Genomic DNA, 18,154 nt, shown 5'->3' with positions numbered 1-18,154 from the left:
AATTCCCTGCAACAGGCACCTGCACTATTATGCAGGATTTTACATTTGTAGGATTATGTCTCTGAATGACTTGCTCAATTAAGCACCGGATTTTTTTTTCAGCTAAATGAAGGACTCTCCTGTGGAGAGCAGCTCTCTGAAGCTACTGGATGCATTGCTGTGAAATCTAAAATAATTCTGAAAGCACACAGGGGCAGTTCTCTTTCAAATGTGACTGGCACAGCCCTTGTGAAGAACCCCAAGAGATCAAACTGAACGTACCCAAGCGCTGGCTGGGCAGGGACAGAACCCAGCCCTGACTCTGCACTGCTCAGTGCATCTCTGCGGCTTTTGCTACTTCTAACACGGGTCAGATGTTATCAAACATCGTGATACCTACCCAAAACCATCACACACACACAGAGAGTTTTAACATTTTCCACATGTAGGGGAGGTTTCGTGCCTTTAACGACCGGAGCTGTTTCTTATTAAAGTGAACGTCCAGAATCGAACGCGACATTCTGTCGAACATTCTTCTAGACTACAAATGCTTCATTTTCCCTGTTGTATCCAGCCAGGCTGCCCCTTTTATTCCCAGCAACACAAATCAGGTTTTATCAGCCTGAAAGAATCTTTCTTCTAAATGAAGCCCAGTACTGTAATAACTTGAAAGGCATCTTTAGGCAGCGTAGTAAAAATGTTTGATTTGTAATTGCCTGCTGAACTCTTGCACAGTCCGTTGCCATATGGTACCTCCCTTCTACTGGCAAACAATCTTTCCTTGTTCCTGACTTCTCAGCCTCCCTACCCCCTCCTTTTCTGGAGGGTATGGATAGGAAATCCGAAGGAGGAGTTTCTCCTGCTCTCCGAGTGCTCGCGGTGACATCATAGGTGGGCCGAACGGCTGAGCCGAGCGTGTGTTTGTTTAAAAAAAACACTGTCCAAAAGTGATGTATATGGAATCTGGGTCAGCTGGAGCTGGTTAGAGCACTTCTGCTCTGTTCTGTGAGAATAAAACACTGCAGTTTCAAAAAAACATTTCCTTCTCTCTCCTGGAATAACGCACAGCGGAGCATTACTTTTTTTTCCCCTTTTTTTTTACAATGATTAGTTAGTTTGGTTATCGTATGGAGAAACCCAATTCCTCAGTGCAGCTTGGATCTAACAGAGAAAGACAAAAGCAGTTTTCAGCTCCAACTGCAGATTAACAATCCACAGCATCGGGTAATACAGGAAGAAAAAGCAACTTGGCCTCTGGATTTTCCATCTCCCACAGAAGCAAAACCAGCTGGAAGACTTTTTTTCTTGGTAAGTTTTAAAGTTATTCTTACTTGCAAGTTTCATTTTGAGCTATTTGTGAATGCTACATACATCTCCCTCAACACACAATTGTGAAGAAACAAATCCTTCTCAGCCTCTGAGAAAAATTTGACAACTGACATTAAAACTCATTTTTGTGGCATTTGGTAGACTTTGGAAACTTGGAAGGCATTAGAAAGGACTCTGCATTAAGAGCAGAGACTAACTCGTTCCAGTTGTAAGGGTGAACTGGTTTCAGTTGTTTAGCTGTATTGTTATCTACAGTTACAGAAAATTAGCACTCCCAGAGTGTTTGCTAAGCATGTAATTTGGGTCCTGTGAACATACTAACGTGAAATTCCGATCCTACCAGAAAGCAAAAGCCAAAACCCCTATCGATTTCAGGGGAGCTGGATTCCACCCAACACCACAGCATAGACCTTGCATTACTAGAACTAGAAAATGGATACCTCAATAAAACCACTGTGAAAAGTCCCAGGCAAATCAATGCACATCTGTAAGGAGCAATCGTTGTATATCGTTTCAAGTCCACTTTTATTTATGGTACTTCCGAGGAGTGGAAGTTGCCTGAGTTGTGGAGCCAACCAAGAAACCAGTCCTGCATTGATTCCGAACATAATCGGGTCTGTAGCACAAACAATTGTGCAGCTGAAAAATCCAAAGACATTGCTGCAACAGGCACTAAGCCCTTCCTTCAACAATTTCTGGAAAGTGAGTTGTACCTCAGCTGAACTGCAGTTTGTTTCTAAATCAAGATCCATTTCGTAAACATGAAGTGCAGTGTACAAGGCAACACTATATAAAGTGGAAAATTGAGGGGGTTGTTACAGTTGTTTGAGGAGAGGGAGGGGGAAGGACACTGCTGCAAGTCAACCATTAAAACAAGAGAGTTGTTTACAAACAGCAGACAAACGCACAGATAAAAACCACAAAAAGACTTGCTAATGCATAATTTTCTACTTTTTTCCTTTCTTCACGCTGACTTGGAAGCTAAAATACAGTAAATAATCCAGAACAATGGAAATTATTTTAAGTTATGTATTTGTATGAACTAACTCAGAGATGCCTGACACAGAAAGAGAGAACCAAGGGGCTGATGCTAAAAGTAGAAGCAAACTATTACAGAAAGCAAAATTAATTAAGATTTGGTAGCTATGGGAGGGAAAAAAGTCTGCAGCAGCCTTGAGGAACAAGAAAGATGGATCCTTTCCAGGTTTCTGAGCCCTTTTCCTTACTATCCTTTTGTGCTTATTTACATATGAAGGAGAACAATCCAAACAACAACAGCACCACCACCACCACAACCCCCATTCGAGGCACATCGTGTGCTCCGGACACCAGGCTCAGTTCATTCATCATCAGCCAAGGCTCCGATTTACGCTGCTTAGAACAATTCCTAAATCTCCCACAAATGAAAACAGCTGAGTCAATAATTTTAAAGCAATAAACTGGCTATGTGCAAGGTTTTAACTCTCTCTCTCCCCTTTGCTGCCTTCCAGCTCTGGAGTTCAAATGTTGAGATGTTTATTTTAAGACAAATAACGCAGTACTAATATTTCGCTGCTGCCAAAAGAATGATCTGAAGTAGGGTGGAAAAATATACTATTTAAAGTTTTAAAGGAATCTTAACCTTTAAACTTTTGGCAGTAACCACATGGCTCTATCAGGTCTTAATTATGGTTTTATTGGGCTTTGTTTTTTGTAATCTGCCCTGTTGGTTTAGGTCCTTTAACATTTAGACACCAATGAATGAAGTAAAATTTCCTATAGCAAACATAGCTAGATGGCTTGATATCTTCAGCATCTGTTTTAAAGACAACTCTGGAGCCCCTAAATGATACATTTCCAAAGACAAGAAAAAGCACTGTTTTGTTGTACCTGCCTGTTCTAACAGCGCAAACACACACGGTGGCTGCAAACACACATAAAGGAACCCTCACTTTAAAAAAAAAACTCCACCAAAATACCTGGAAACATTCTGAAATTGGGCTGTGCTTTCGGAATATCTACCATGACCAGATTTACCAACCCCTTCTGCAGGCAACTAAGAATTCACCATTCTTAAAAGTGACATGTTCTCAATGAGTACTTCAAAAGCCCCTTGACAACTTTCTGATTGCCTTTCCCGAACGGAATCAGACTCATATTCATCTCCAAGAGGCGGAATTCTGTGACTCAATACACCACAGCTCTGATGAACAAAACCCAACAACTTACTATTCCTGGATCCCAGTCAATACAATTGGAAGTAATCCTGTTATTTCAGCACAGGCAGAGGGACTTCCTGGAAAAGCCCTTGTTTATATAGGGAAAAGGAACTTACTTAAATACGGAGAGATACTGATAATCTATGTGGACGTTTCTCCTGTAATAAGATTGTTTTCCCCACATCACTGTTCCTTCCAATGTTATGGGCCCAGTTTTAAAGCCAAAAAAAAATCCACAGAAATCCTCACTTATCCTGTGTAGACATAGGGGAGCACAGCTGGGTTTATTGATTTCAGCTGCTTGGGCAAAGCTCAACAGAAAGTGAAGGATGTATGACATCAATAACTGGGATCAGGGGATCTTTAGTCTCAGTATTATCATTTACTCTCTCAAAGAAACCTGTTCCTCTTCCTGTTACATATAACAGGGCACCACTGGTGTTCATCACTTGACCATGCTCTTTTAATAAATATTTTGAATAAAGATAAGTACTGATACAGCATCTTCCATACAAAGGGAACCCTCGACTCACATTTACCTGCACCACCTTTGTCACATCCATCACTCACACCCTACACTGCCCAGGGAGAACGAGAGCCTTGGGCAGCTCTGGAGGAACAGACTCCAATTTGTGCCGTGGGTTTCCAAATTCTACATCCTGCTGAACCTGAATCACAGCAGTATAACAAAGAACAAATAGTTTGCTGTGCAGAAAGCTGATAAATGACAAATATATACCAACTTGCACACATCCTCGTCCCTGCAACTCTGTCTTTGAGATAAAATATTTAGAGGGATAACACAGTGTGTGTTATAGGAGTCAAAAATAGTAGTTACTGGCTTGTTTTGCTCTTTTAAATTAGAATTTTTGTTCCTTTAAGCACTTCTAAAAGTAGTACGTCCAAGACTAATTTTGAAAACAAGTTGGGTTTTTTTGCACGGGGATCAGTCTGGAAAAAGAAAGAAACGAGAAGAAAAGAAACGGCATTAAACGTAAAACGGTATTGAAACTCTGTCCACAGCTCTGAGTGTTTCTGACAGGCTGATGAAGAAGTCTGTGTAGCAAGGAATAATTGCACATTTTCCCCTGCAGAAGCCATAAAACACCCGTGTGACAGAACAGACGTAATGCAACTTCTGCAGAAACCTGAGCCCCACAACCGGGTGGCCCAGAAATGGGACAGAACCAAATGAAGCAGCAGCTTATTCCAATTTAAAAACATGACAGTTCATAAGGAGTTAAATAATATATTTTAAAGCAATAGCGTCTGCAATCACAGATTCCCAAGGTCTGCAACCAGGTATTCCAGCAGCCCCCCTCGGTAGAAGCAACTCCAGCCTTGCCTGTGGTTCTGTGTGATCTGATCCCTGAGAGCCTCAACTATCTCCCAACAGTTCTGCCACCACCTAAACACCTAAACCTGGGAATCTGGGACAGAATGTGTCTGATTCGAAAACCCTACAACTATTTCCCCAACTGTAATTTTAATTTGTCACTCAGGTCTTACATATTAAGGCTATCATCCTGTGATACTTTGGATAAACAGCTCCTATTTTTTTAAGCTGCTTGCCCAGAACACCAGGAAATTTCTGAAACAGTATTTTCATTTCCCTCTAAGCTGATTAAAACTCCAGGTAAATATGTTGCTCAGAACCTATTCTTGTATAACAAGTTAGGCACTAAGCTGCTCAAACACGACAAGCAGCATTTTAAGACATTTAATTTTTTTCAACACCAAAGTTTCCGTGGGGGCAAAGACATTCCCTACCAGGTAGATCCTCGGAAGGAACTCATCCCTGCTTATCTGAATGTCTCACTTTACTGCAAGACATTTGAATCAGTTGAAATTCTAGAGCATAATCTTATGCAGCTGCTGCTTTTGGCTGCGCTGTACTAGACCCTGTAATTCATTTAATGGTCTGACAGCACATGTATAAGGCACAGAACTTGTAACTTTAACACATAAGGGTAAAAGTTCAAAATGAACACATTTAATATTAAAAGAAATGCAGAAAGCAGACTGCAGCAGAATACACGGGCAGAACGTGGGTTGTGTCGCAAAGTGTTTGGGGTTTGAAAGATTCATTTAAGTTTTAATGTATTTCAGGGGAAAAAAAAAATGTGCTGCTGTGGGAAAAATCCCCAGCCATTCATTATTTCAGTAACTCTGTAGGGTATTTAAAAGCTACCAAGAACTAAAGTGCTATTCACTTTCCTGGACTATGAAGTAGCTATTATATACTGTGAAAATAGTAAAGTACTGGGCTTGTGCTAGGGCTTCATCCCCAACCAGATGCCATGAAGCCACTTTCCCTCAATCTGCAAACACTGAACATAAAAGGATTGAAAAATAATTTAGGGAGACGCGAAGAGTTTTTAAGCTTCAGACAATTAATTCAGCTCATCCTTGTCAGCTCAGAAACCACACACAGAGCAGTTCCCCACGTGCTTCCCATGATTCATGTGAACATTTAACCTAATGAACTTCCAAAATCTGAGCACTATTCAAGTGATTAATATTTTAACTGTCTGAAATTACCAAAGAAAAACACACAAGCAGCTCTGGAGAAAAGTGATACTTTTTCCTTCTTCTTTTTTTTTTTGTTTCTTTAAACAGAACACTTTCAGCAGAGAAATATTAACAAAAATTTCAAGTTCTGCTTTTGAAAAAAAAAATTACATTTACTAGTTTTAATTACCTATTACTACAAACAAAGAGAAATTACTTTTTTGATATACACCTCCTCAAACTTATGTGTTCCCTCCATTCATGCAGGGTAAAAAATCGGGGTTTCAGTATGTGTTAAGTGCAAGCGTTTTCTCCCCCTCCCAGAAGCAGAGCTTGCAAGACAACCTTCAAGCCAAGCAAAAAGGGCTTGTAGAAGTAGCCTGGCAAGGAAAGGCAGATCAACAGCTGAGATAAGGACAGTCATCTGCTTCAGAAAGCAAACAAACCATAAAAAAGAGGGAGTTTCCCCCCTTACTTAAGTGCTACCTTTGTTTACCATCTCCAGTCATAGCTCAAAAGAATTCCCAGATTTTTACCATTTTAAGTCTTTACACGAAGTTAAGAGAAATTAATTATTTTCCTTTAAAGATGAATGAAACACCTGGTATTTCACTATTATTTGGACAAAAATCTTCTCAAAAATACAAAAATAGCAAGACAACAATTTGAAATGGGCACCCCAAGGCAACCAAATAGGGACACACGCGCAGAACAGTGTCCCAAGCTTTCCTCACAAACTTAAAGTTACTTGAATAAGTAATTTTCACTGTGTAAGACAACTACCTTAAGCTAATCTCCTGCCTAACATCAGTGTCCAAAAATAGTGTTAAAAATGTATTTTTTCAATACTACACCTTTGTATATATAAATTTGAAAAAAAATGGGTTAACATATGAATAGGTATTTATATAGTATTTAGCAAATTATACATCTATGCAGATATAAAGCTAAGAGAGGACCAGAAATATTTCTATAAACCAAATTCCAACATTTACAGAAATAATTTTGTCTACTTCCCTTCCATGAAGGGATTCTGCAAGCACCGTGTGTTCTATAACCTTGTGCAGTGAGCACAGATCTGAGCAGTCCAATCAGTGCTAAACAATCTAAGCAGGACACTGTTTCTGAAAATTCATCTGTTTCAACAACTCCTCTACTAAATCCCATGTCTAAATTTCAGTGTTTGCTGCTCAAAACAGCAAGCTAATTCTTTGACAGCAATCTAACGGAATCTAACTCCAAGAGATTCCAAAGGTCTGGCTCCACACCTTGGCAAATTCACCAGTTCAGGTAGTTCAACAGTCGAGGAGCTTTAGTTTTGCCTCTGATTCCTGACTTTATCTTTTATCTGCTCAGCAGCCTCCTGACAGTCACCACGCTGGTGGTAAAATGAAGATACTCAAGTGGACTTTGGGTGTCCTGCTGTTCCTGCTGTTGTCCATCGGGCGCTGCACGGAACAATCCACGCCGAGCAAGACGCCCCAGCGGAGACACCCTCGCTCAGCAGAGGGTGGGGAGGAAGGCAAGAAATGTGGTTACACCTTCCTGGTCCCAGAGCAAAAAATCACGGGGCCAATTTGCGTGAACACCAACGGACCAGCTGGCGGCAGCAGGAAGGACGAAGTCACCAGGATGGACATCGAGAACCTGAAGGACGTGCTGTCCAAGCAGAAGCGGGAGATTGACATTTTGCAGCTGGTGGTGGACGTGGATGGCAACATCGTGAACGAAGTGAAACTACTGAGGAAAGAAAGTCGGAACATGAACTCCCGGGTCACCCAACTGTACATGCAGCTCTTGCACGAGATAATCCGCAAGCGCGACAACTCCCTCGAGCTTTCCCAGCTGGAAAACAAAGTCCTTAACGTCACAACGGAAATGCTGAGGATGGCAACGAAATACAAGGAGCTCGAAGTAAAATACGCAGCACTGACTGATCTGGTGAACAACCAGTCTGTGACGATCTCGCTGCTGGAAGAGCAGTGCTTGAGAATCTTCTCGCGACAGGACAGCCACGGCTCCCCGCCCCTCGTCCAGGTGGTGCCACAGCACATTCCCAACAGCCAGCCCTACACTCCCGTCCTCCTGGGAGGCAACGAGATACAGAGAGACCCGGGATACCCCAGAGATGTGAGGCCACCACCTGATCCAGCCACTTCTCCTACAAAGAGTCCTTTCAGAGTGCCCCCGCTGGCTCTGATTAATGAGGGTAAGTTACCCATCGCTGTGTGTCTAACCTGGCATCTCTCCACTCCCGAGGGAAATTGTCCCCCACTATCAACACAGAACCAAGAATTCAAAGTACCTGGTACAGCTCGCCCTTGCTCCTGATTTTCTGTCCCCCTCTCACCTCCCAGGGAAGGCTTGAGTTTGCCAAACAGCCCATTTCTGCATAAGATGAATTTGTTGCAATGGCTGATACTCAGAATTTCAGCCTGAACAATTTACACCTCTAAGTCACAAAATACTGAGGGTCATCTCTCTCCAGCTGGGTTTGAGTTACAGGAATGAAAATTCAATATTAGCATAAACTTTCCACTATTTACCTGTTTCTTTGATGATACCTGTCAGCCAGGCATTTTACAGTAGCAGGCAAGGGTGAATAAGAGAAACTAATTAATCTTAAACAAATGAAGTGATTTTAAGTAGTTCTTCTTTATACTTACTTAGACACATTTGCCAGAAGATAATCCTGCTAGAAGACTTTTCATCCTTCTATTCTGACCTGCTTTAAAATGAACATCTAAATCCACCATCACAGTGGTGCAGCAAGTCTCGGAGTGTTTGGTTGAAATATTCAAGTGATAAGTTTGAAAGGATAATTGAATCAAGGTTGGATCCAATTAGATGCACTCAGCTTTGAAAATTTAAAATCAGTAACCACAATCCCAGCAGTCAGACGTCAGCAGGGGATGGCAAGTTAAACTAATACCATAAATATTATGAACATGTATTCAGGAGACTGTATCACATCTTCACATATTGCATTCTTCAGGTCAGTAGATAAATTCATTTATCACTAGCAATCAAAATTAGAGACAAGATAATTAACTACCTCTGAGCTGCCCTGAAATCGTGTTTCTCACTTTATTAAATAATTGACAGAACTGTTATTTTTTAAAAGAATCCAAGGATTCAGAAAAACAAGTTCTCAGACATCCATTCAAGTGCTTACCCTTGGCTTCTGTTAGCCCAGTGAAAGGGTTTTGGGTTTAGGTTGGTTTTGGTTTTGTTTTTGTTTTTTTTTTTTTTTCAAACTGCCTTTAGTCTCAGTTCAAAGCTAACTTGGTTCCAAAGATGAAGCCAAATATTTGTGACTGTCCTGCAGCATTACAACCAACCAGCTGCTGATGTAAAGAACAACTATTTTTCTTCAAGGCCTGCAGAAGATTCAGGCACGAGCCCAGTTAAAATGCCAGACGTCACGGGAATTTCAACTGCACATCGTGGCACAAAGGAAACAGGTCTTACCAAACAGCACGTTGATGTCTGCTCAGACAGCACAAGTATCATTCTAAAAAACCACACAACTTCCTGCTTCCCAGCAAAGCCTCACCTAAAGGTTTTGTTCTAAATGCATCTTTTTCTCTCTCGATACGTGCCTGCTGCACAGAGAAAACGAGCAGTGTTATCCCTTGAATTATCTACCCTGCTTTTCACTGACCCCTTAACCCCTAAAAGTTCAGAGTTGGAAGCTATTTTTGCAGGGGAACACAAAGAAATCTCAGGACACTTATTTTAACCTCCTTCAGCTTCCTTTAGTGCTGTTTTCTTGAGTTGGAAGTTTAAGGGTTTCTTGCAGTGCCTTGAGAAAAGGAGGGCTGAGAATTGCTACAGCTGGTAGAGCATCCATCATCAAACCCCCAATTCCAACACAATGCCCAGTTATTATCTCTGACTCCCAAAATTAAGGTAAGCAGATTTAACAGTGCACAGCCTGAAAACTGTCATAGAAAAGCCACCTTTACAATTAAAAGATAAGGACTATTTATAATGCATAAAGATGTCAAAAAAGACCAATGAAAACCAAACAGCCCAATTTAAAATAGGTCTGTTAAAGGCTTATGTCAGAATAAACACCTGGACAAACAAGTAGGTACAACTTCATCAGATACAGGAGGTGAAAGCTCCTTAAAAATACCTACACACAACATTATGTTTACAGAAGGGTCAATGGGCATCTAAATACTGTGGGTAGAGACTAAAACTCAAAATACATGGGGAACAGAAGGATGAGGTTCTATTTTTGGGTAGTTTGGTTAATTTGCACAAATACTGCTCTAAAATTTGAGGAAGGATAACTTTACTGTGGTTACAGCTGTCACAATTTGCCCAACATTTATTGCCATCATTGTTGCAAAAAGCAGTTTCCAGTTAACCCAGTGCTTGAAAATTACACATTCTCCCTCCTCACACCCCTACTAATACCTCTCAGTTAACAATATAATTTAATATATTAATAGTCCAATTTTATTTTGCACTTCTCCTCTACTGTTGCCCCCTCAAATCCTCTATACGAAGCTTACACAAGCACAGCTTTCATATCATCTGCTCAAGATAACATTTGGCCTCTTAATGTTACTACACCACCAAGTTATTAAGCTTTCAACTTAAAATATTTAATCCCTTTCCTTCTCTACCACATTTAATTTACCACAGAATATCATCTGCACTAAATCATACATCTAAACCACAGTTTTAGAAGTGAAATATTTAACAGCTCATCTTCTCAGAGTACTTCTGCCTTAGAACTGTCTCAGTGACTTGGTGAACACAGGCTGTTACAAAAGAGTAGATGTGTGTGAGATACTTATTCCTTATGTAGATAATCTACAAAATCTGTAAGAATTTAAGCAGGAAAATCATGCTTTTTTCATTAGTCAGAGCCTCCACTCACACCAGCACTGTGGAGAACCTTCCACTGCCTCACAAATCTCAGCATTTCCACTGAACAAGATCAGTTTTTACAGCATGAACTTGTAATCATTAATCAAGAAAAAAGGTTCAAGGCTATACACCAAAAATGATGGGATATGCTGGATTTCCTAACAGTAACAGCAAAAGTCTGACACCCCCACCAAAACATTAACTTATGATAAGCACACAGACAAAGCTGAGCATCAAAGCAGACAAGTTGCATCCTGTTTCCTTAATGCCAGCTGCATTCTAGAAGTGATCCACGTGCATTATATAAACAGACTGGTAGAATTCTGTCTGCCTTAGAAACTACTTAAAATCACTGCAAACATCTGCTTAGGTCTCTCATGGAGAGTTCGAGGAAAGGAAGTGAGACCCGGCTTAACTCACAAAATTATCTATCTCGTGGACAAACTCTGCAACTTTCACAATCTACCTGGAAATTTTAATTGTGAACAAGAGAAAAAGCATTCATATACCACAGCTACAGGATTTCTTTCCATCACAAATCCTGCCAGTGCAGCTGAACTGGCAATGAGGGCTCAATGTCTGCGATACCCCCCGTACTTCTGTCATAGCCAGCAGCTCCAAGTTCTCCTCATTAGATACACAAGCTTTATATACTCTAATTAATAGGAAATGTTTTAAGGATTTCTTATTAATCACATACTTGTCAAACTGGAAACTACTACCTGAATATCTGAGAGAAGGGCAATTTTCAACCTGCTTTTGTCACACAACCTTAATCTGCAGTGAAGGTCAATCTCCCTCAACCTCTGCTTTTGATTAAAGAATAACCTCAACAACTGTCTCCTGTGCTGCTTTGCACATGAGCTGCTTCTGTGACTGATGAGTTCTCTCTGAACTTCCAAGGATGTTTGAGCAAATTAGCCTTCCAGGAGGAGAGGAAAGCTGCAGGTAATTTATTTTCAGCTATACTGAGTTTTCGAACATATTTAGGGCACCCACCCCTAACCAGCCATTAGAACACACTTTGCTTTTCATTAGTAAATAACCAGCCTCTCTAAACCAACTGAAGCCATGATAGACACACAAATTCTTTTGTAAAATGCAGAAAGTAAAAGTACTACCAAAAAATGAAAGGCAAAGTTTTCAGAGATATGAAAACGGCACCCTTCTCACAGAACCACCAGCTGCCCTTCTCCAAGTGGTATTTGTAAAACCACTATTCATGTGGACTAAAATAGAGCTTTCAACAGGAACAGCATTTTTGTAGAGCCACAGCCCTGAAAACAAGTTTATGAGCCCTTTTGTCTCCTCAGAAATCCTTCTCCATTGCTTAGTTCTTCATCAGTACCCATCCACCTGTATCATACCTGGATGACATAGAAACCTTTAAAAGATTCCTATCCACAGTTAACAGCCCCACCCAAAACACTGGGTAAATACATAAAGGCAAAAAAATGTGCAGTGTAAGAACTCTCTCTGATTAAATTCCACGCCTGTAGGCTCTGGCAGTAAATATTTCTTACACCAGCTCCCAAACTACTCATGTATTCAGAGCTTTAGTTGGGTATCCCGAGTTTGTTTTGGTTTTAACTTCCAAGAGTTTCAAACTGATACACCAGGATAATGAGGTAAATTGATGTCTACCTCTTGTAAAAAAGGAGAAAATAATCAATAAAAGTTATAATGCACTTCAGTATCAAGAGAAAGAGTATAAATCTTGAACACAGCAGACCTACCTAAAAAATTAAGTGTTGGTAAACAAGGTCTATTATTTGTCTAGCAAAATGAAGTTTTTGTTTAAAAATACATAAAGAGAGAGGATATGTTTATTTATAGATACACAATTAATCTCAGACAGTAACTTTTTGCACTGTTTTCCATGGTAGCTTTATACCTTAATTGAATTACTGACTTTCCATCACCAAAATTTTCCTGAACAATGGGCACTGCACAGCCAAGCTTGAATGCTTACAGTGTATCTCCTCCAAAAGGTCCATTCAAAGACTGCCAACAAGCCAAGGAAGCTGGACATTCCAACAGTGGCATTTACATGATCAAACCTGAAAACAGCAACGAGCCAATGCAACTGTGGTGTGAGAACAGCCTGGACCCCGGAGGATGGGCAGTAATTCAGAAGAGGACAGATGGATCTGTCAACTTCTTCAGGAACTGGGACAGTTACAAGGTAAATTGTGGAATGCAGAGAGTCAGTGGGTGAAGAAGGATAACTGGAAAGAGTGGCCACCCCTCAGAGGCAAACATATTTCAGTGGGAATGTCCTGTTTTTCCTCAAGGCACGGTTAACTTTGTGTGAACCAGCTTGTGGTCTGAAATAGCCTCTATTTGTGATGCACAACAAAACTGGGAGACACATGTTGTTCTAGACACTGATTGGGAAGCCACTTATTACAAAGCTCTAACTAAACACATGATTTTTATTAACACACTGAGAACCGCAGTAAGGACGTGTAAAGCTTAATTGTTCCCCCTTATGAATAGGCAAACTCAGCCAGTGAAATTATTCATTCAAACACGTTAATAGATTTGCAGCATCGGGGCCTCAACTTAAAAACAGTCCTAAGACTGAACTGAAGGAAATAATCTCCACTTGTAAATTTAGGTTAGAAATGTGAAGATGTCAGGCTGGTGAAGGGAAACACATGCCTGTGTGTTACTGGGATATTCTGCACTCGCAGGCAGAATGCCCAGGATGAGCAATGGATGCTGTTTTGGAGTAATTACAGGCTGAACAGGACATTTGAACAGCCATTTGGTTGGGCTTTTTAAATAATCATGTGCTGACTTCATACACACAGGACACAGTTTTCCCCTGCGGCGCTGTGCTCATCTGAAATGGATGTGCAATGCCACCTGCATTGTACCTGCGGGGAGAACCGAGCCACTTTCAGCTCCAGCAGTAATTTAAAAATTTAAAAATACAAAGGAATTGACAAAAAAAAAAAATCAGCATAAGCATTTCTGCTTCTTGCACTCTTGGAACTTAATGGTTCAAATAGGAATCATTAAATCAATAATGAATACATAAATTATCCAATCAATCGATCAATAATCATTAAATTAAATCAATAGTTACTCAAAGTCCTTACTTCTCAGAACAGTGTGTGGTTGGTTTGGGAGCTGTTAAACGCTACAAAATGTAATAAGGAAGTTATGGAATGCCTTATCAAGTAGCCATAAACATTGTGGTTACAATGCAACACCAAACATTAGCAACACTGGTGTACTTGGGCAGAAGAGAGAGCAGACAGGAAACATCACTTCACGTCTATTGTGCTGGCAGTCTGTGATTTGAAATGAAAGATGCCTTTATATTTAATTTCTAATAAATCCAGTAAAGAGCACAGATGAATTATGTGATTAAATTCACAGTACAAACCAACACCAGTTGAAATACAAAGGTAACAAAAAGTTATTTGCCTTGAACACTGACGTGGTTGATCCATAAACGCCTTTTTCAACCTGGAAATATACCCCTAAAATTCCACTATTCATCCATTCTTACTGATTCCCTCAGCTTTGTCAAGAAATATATTGTTTCGGTTTCCCCGAAATTCTCACCCCCTTTACCTTAAATAGAAAAGGACAGCCCAGAACACAGAAATTTTGCTACCTTTACTGATTCTGGCAGCGTCTCGTGCAGCTCAGCAGTCCAAGTGCAGCAAAATAAGGCACTTAAATGAATGTGTTGAGCAGTAATTCAGAAGCTTAAAGGCTTCCAGTACCCAAATTCCACCGGTTTATAACACTCCAGCTGAGGAGTGCTTTGACAAACAGGAAAAACTAAGCCCTCCTGATCTTTGTTCACACAGAAAGGATTTGGAAACATCGATGGAGAGTACTGGCTGGGACTGGAAAACATCTACATGCTCAGCAATCAGGATAATTACAGACTATTGATCGAGCTGGAGGACTGGAGCAACAAGAAGGTGTACGCCGAGTACAGCAGCTTCCGCCTGGAGCCCGAGAGCGAGTTCTACCGGCTGCGCCTCGGCACCTACCAAGGGAACGCAGGAGATTCCATGATCTGGCACAACGGGAAGCAATTCACCACACTGGACAGAGACAGGGACATGTATTCAGGTAAGGAGGGGAAAGGCGAGGAATGTGCACTCCATCAGTTGTACCACGTTTTATAAATCCAATACAGCACCCAGAAACGGGATGTAAATCCTGATAGAGCGGCTCTATTTACTGAAAGGGGCTTCAAACCCACGGGGACACGAATCACGCTGGCAGCGCTCCCTCCAATGCCCTGCACCAGTCAGAAATTCAAATTCTATCACCCTCACTGAGAACACACCTCAGCAACTTTGTTCAGCTCGAGGCCACCCTCATCACTTGCGTTGTGACTGCACAGTCAGAATCCCTGTCCAGGTGATCTCCAAGTTGTGTTGCTCCCACACAACAATAATCACCAGGAACTAAAGCCTCTGGACACCATGAAAGGAACTGCAAGTGTGCAGAGGCTCAGTCACGTACCAATACTTGAGAAAGGGGCAGATCACTGGTTCTGTCCTCCTTAAAGCACACTTTTTTGCTCCTGTCCTCCAGTTTTCCCCTTAGCAGTAAAGGCAAGGTTGGGGACTGCAATACTTCAACTGCTTTTCCTCAGCTGTCAATAACCACAAAGCTGGACAAATCCTGCAAACTCTCAGACAGTAACAGTAAAAACACAAGTTACAAGCAAGTCTTTGTGGAGCCGTGGCCCCGTGTGCTGCTTGGGGCTGTATCAGCTCACATGGCTTCCCTTAAAGTATTTCTAAACAGCACATAACCCGAGTTCCTTGGATGTTAGCTCATGGAGAAGCAGTGCTGGTAGCCTGAGAGGAGTTATCTCCTTCCTTTTCAGCTGTCCCATTAAACACAGCGTTAATAATCCCCCCTCCACCCACGGCTGCTGCTACAACAGAGCTTACAACTCAAACAGTAGCAGCAACTGAGGCGACCACAACAGGCTGTGAAGCACCTCTGAGTGCCCCCTGAGAACAAGCCACAACACCAAACCATTTAGTAAATCTCCATTTCTCCAGGTTCACCCCTTTCCCTCTGTCCCACAGGAAACTGCGCTCACTTCCACAAGGGCGGCTGGTGGTACAACGCGTGTGCCCACTCCAACCTCAACGGGGTGTGGTACAGGGGAGGCCACTACAGGAGCAAGTACCAGGATGGAATATTTTGGGCTGAGTACCGGGGAGGCTCCTACTCCTTGAAAGCAGTTCAGATGATGATCAGGCCTATAGACTGAGGAGAGAAAGCCCACAGCGCTCAAGTGATCCCGTGTAAACTTCCCGGTGCTTCAGTTCCAGGAAAGGAAAAAAAAAATAAATAAATAAAGTATTACTTTTTTTTTTAACCATTATTTTGCACAATCTGCCCCTGCAAAAAGCAGGCCTACAGTTTTCCTGTCTTCTTTTCCCTGTCGTGTTCCCCCCTCCTTTTTTTTAGAGCCCTTCTCTACTGTGACAGACGGTGGGTTTTTTTGAAACACACATTCACAAAAGCAGATGTTTGTGCTTGCAAAGCATATTTATCCTTTGTTCAAGACCAACATGCTTTATATAAACAGTTGTTGAAGCTGGTAAAAAAACCTCCAGATTTATGACAAGATATAAGCTTTTCCACTTCAAAAAGCTTATGCTCTTTCAGGTGAGCTCAACCCTTCAATGTAAATATGTGAAATGACACTGTCTTGCTTTAATGTGAAAATTGATTAGTTATTTAACAATTTATTTAAAAATGTGGATATTGCTTTCAATGAAAAATCTGACTTCACATTACTGTTCAATATTTACTCCGAGAAGCTACGCAAAAAATTGGAGACATTTTAGCTTTGCCAGCAGAGAGATTTTTGCAACAAATAATTATTTCAAAATGAAGTGGCAAATCAAACATAGAATTCCTGAAGGAATTCTCTACACCACTAAGATCTGCAAGTCCTACCTTCTGTAAAACACTCCCAATATAAGAAAATTGATTTTATGAAATTACTGGACAACCAAATTGCTGGGTACTTTTTTTTTTACCTTCAACCTCCATATTCAAACATCCTAATTAAACCAAAGTATTTCTTGATGGTTTGAACTTAAATGGCAAAACTGAAAGTCCTGATATTAAAATCATGGTTTGACACTTGGAGCCCCTTCCCCTGCTCCCATTAGGAGTGATGAGAGCAGATCAAATATTCACACACAGAAATTTAAAGGTCCAAGTCTCTGAAGATCAGAAGTTTTTGTCCAACACAGATTTCTGCTGCCCCAGTAAAACAAAGGTTAGAAACCAGCTCTGAGTGTGTTCTCCCTGTCATCCCAAATTTGGGTGGCTCTTATGGCACACACGTTTCCCTTCCTCTTTGTGTTTACAACTTCTGACACTGTCTCTCTTGAGTTTTATCTTCTAGAGATTGGATTTCCACTGGAATTAGTAAGTAATTTAGGGAATCAATTAGAAAATACTTCCAAAATTGGGTACCACAAAACATTCGCTTTAGTTTACCGGAATCTCAAAACTAAAGCTTTCTTCCTGTTATATAAAATAACTGTACTTAGTCCCACAGGTTGCCTGATTTTATTTAATATTACATAAAACTAAATATGGTGTTCTGAACTGCAACCAATGTGTTTGTTTAGCACCTCACATGTGCCTCCAGGATTTTTAAGGAACTTTGCCCCTATTTAACATAAGAAACCCTGACAGTTGAAAGAATAATCTGATTGTTATGTTAAATTAGTCAGGATCAAACGATAGGGAAAGCTTCACATGTGATTCAGAGAAGAGGAAACAGCCTTCTGCTTTCAGAACACACTCTCTGGAGTAGATAAAGCTTCATTGATAATACATGGCTGAAAGGGCTGTAATTAAATCTTTGGTCAAGAGATCAAAGCCAACAAAGTTTCACCAATATTTAATCAGGGTTGGTGGCGGTGGGGAATCAGTCCCAGCATATTCCATTCCCAAATTCCAAGAACTTTAACTGACACAAATGTTTACTATTCCCATTCTGAAATTGTTCTTCATGTAAGGAATATTTGTTTGTTACAAATATCACACAGACCTCACTGACTGAGTCTCCTATAAAATGCTTTTTATTTGCAAATGCTTAAAATTCAGACTCTCTATAGTCTATCTTTTTTTTTTTTTTCTATGGTAGCTGGATAGACGAGCAGTTCAGGTAAACTTAAAAGCTGAAAATGCCCTCCAAAATGTTCCTTTAATGAACACTTCTGACAGTT

The 18,154-nt window shown here is 40.8% G+C and overlaps 2 protein-coding genes across 4 annotated transcripts in view; one reads left to right on the top strand and one right to left on the bottom strand.

Moving 5' to 3' along the window:
• Window positions 1–18,154, bottom strand: part of RALGPS2 (Ral GEF with PH domain and SH3 binding motif 2) — a 96,293-nt gene that overhangs the window by 28,579 nt on the left and 49,560 nt on the right. The gene's annotated exons all lie outside the window — the stretch shown is intronic.
• Window positions 964–16,231, top strand: ANGPTL1 (angiopoietin like 1). Its single transcript, XM_027894176.1, has 5 exons — window positions 964–1,287; window positions 7,377–8,226; window positions 12,896–13,089; window positions 14,735–15,005; window positions 15,983–16,231. Exons 2-5 carry the CDS (start codon window positions 7,407–7,409, stop codon window positions 16,168–16,170), a joined length of 1,473 nt encoding a protein of 490 aa, XP_027749977.1. The 5' UTR covers window positions 964–1,287; window positions 7,377–7,406; the 3' UTR covers window positions 16,171–16,231.

This window comes from Empidonax traillii, unplaced genomic scaffold (genome assembly GCF_003031625.1).
Source record: "Empidonax traillii isolate 1590-97213 ecotype Southwest subspecies unplaced genomic scaffold, ASM303162v1 scaffold419:size1009643, whole genome shotgun sequence".
NCBI lineage: Eukaryota > Metazoa > Chordata > Aves > Passeriformes > Tyrannidae > Empidonax > Empidonax traillii.
This window is presented reverse-complemented; position numbering and strand designations above follow the sequence as displayed.

What these genes read in the sequence shown, in the direction of transcription:
- ANGPTL1 (XM_027894176.1), top strand. Translation starts at nt 7,407, where the DNA reads ATGAAGATACTCAAGTGGACTTTGGGTGTCCTGCTGTTCCTGCTGTTG. An exon ending in GGAACTGGGACAGTTACAAG is followed by an intron (nt 13,090 to 14,734) that starts GTAAATTGTGGA and finishes TTGTTCACACAG; the next exon opens with AAAGGATTTGGAAACATCGA. An exon ending in AGACAGGGACATGTATTCAG is followed by an intron (nt 15,006 to 15,982) that starts GTAAGGAGGGGA and finishes TCTGTCCCACAG; the next exon opens with GAAACTGCGCTCACTTCCAC.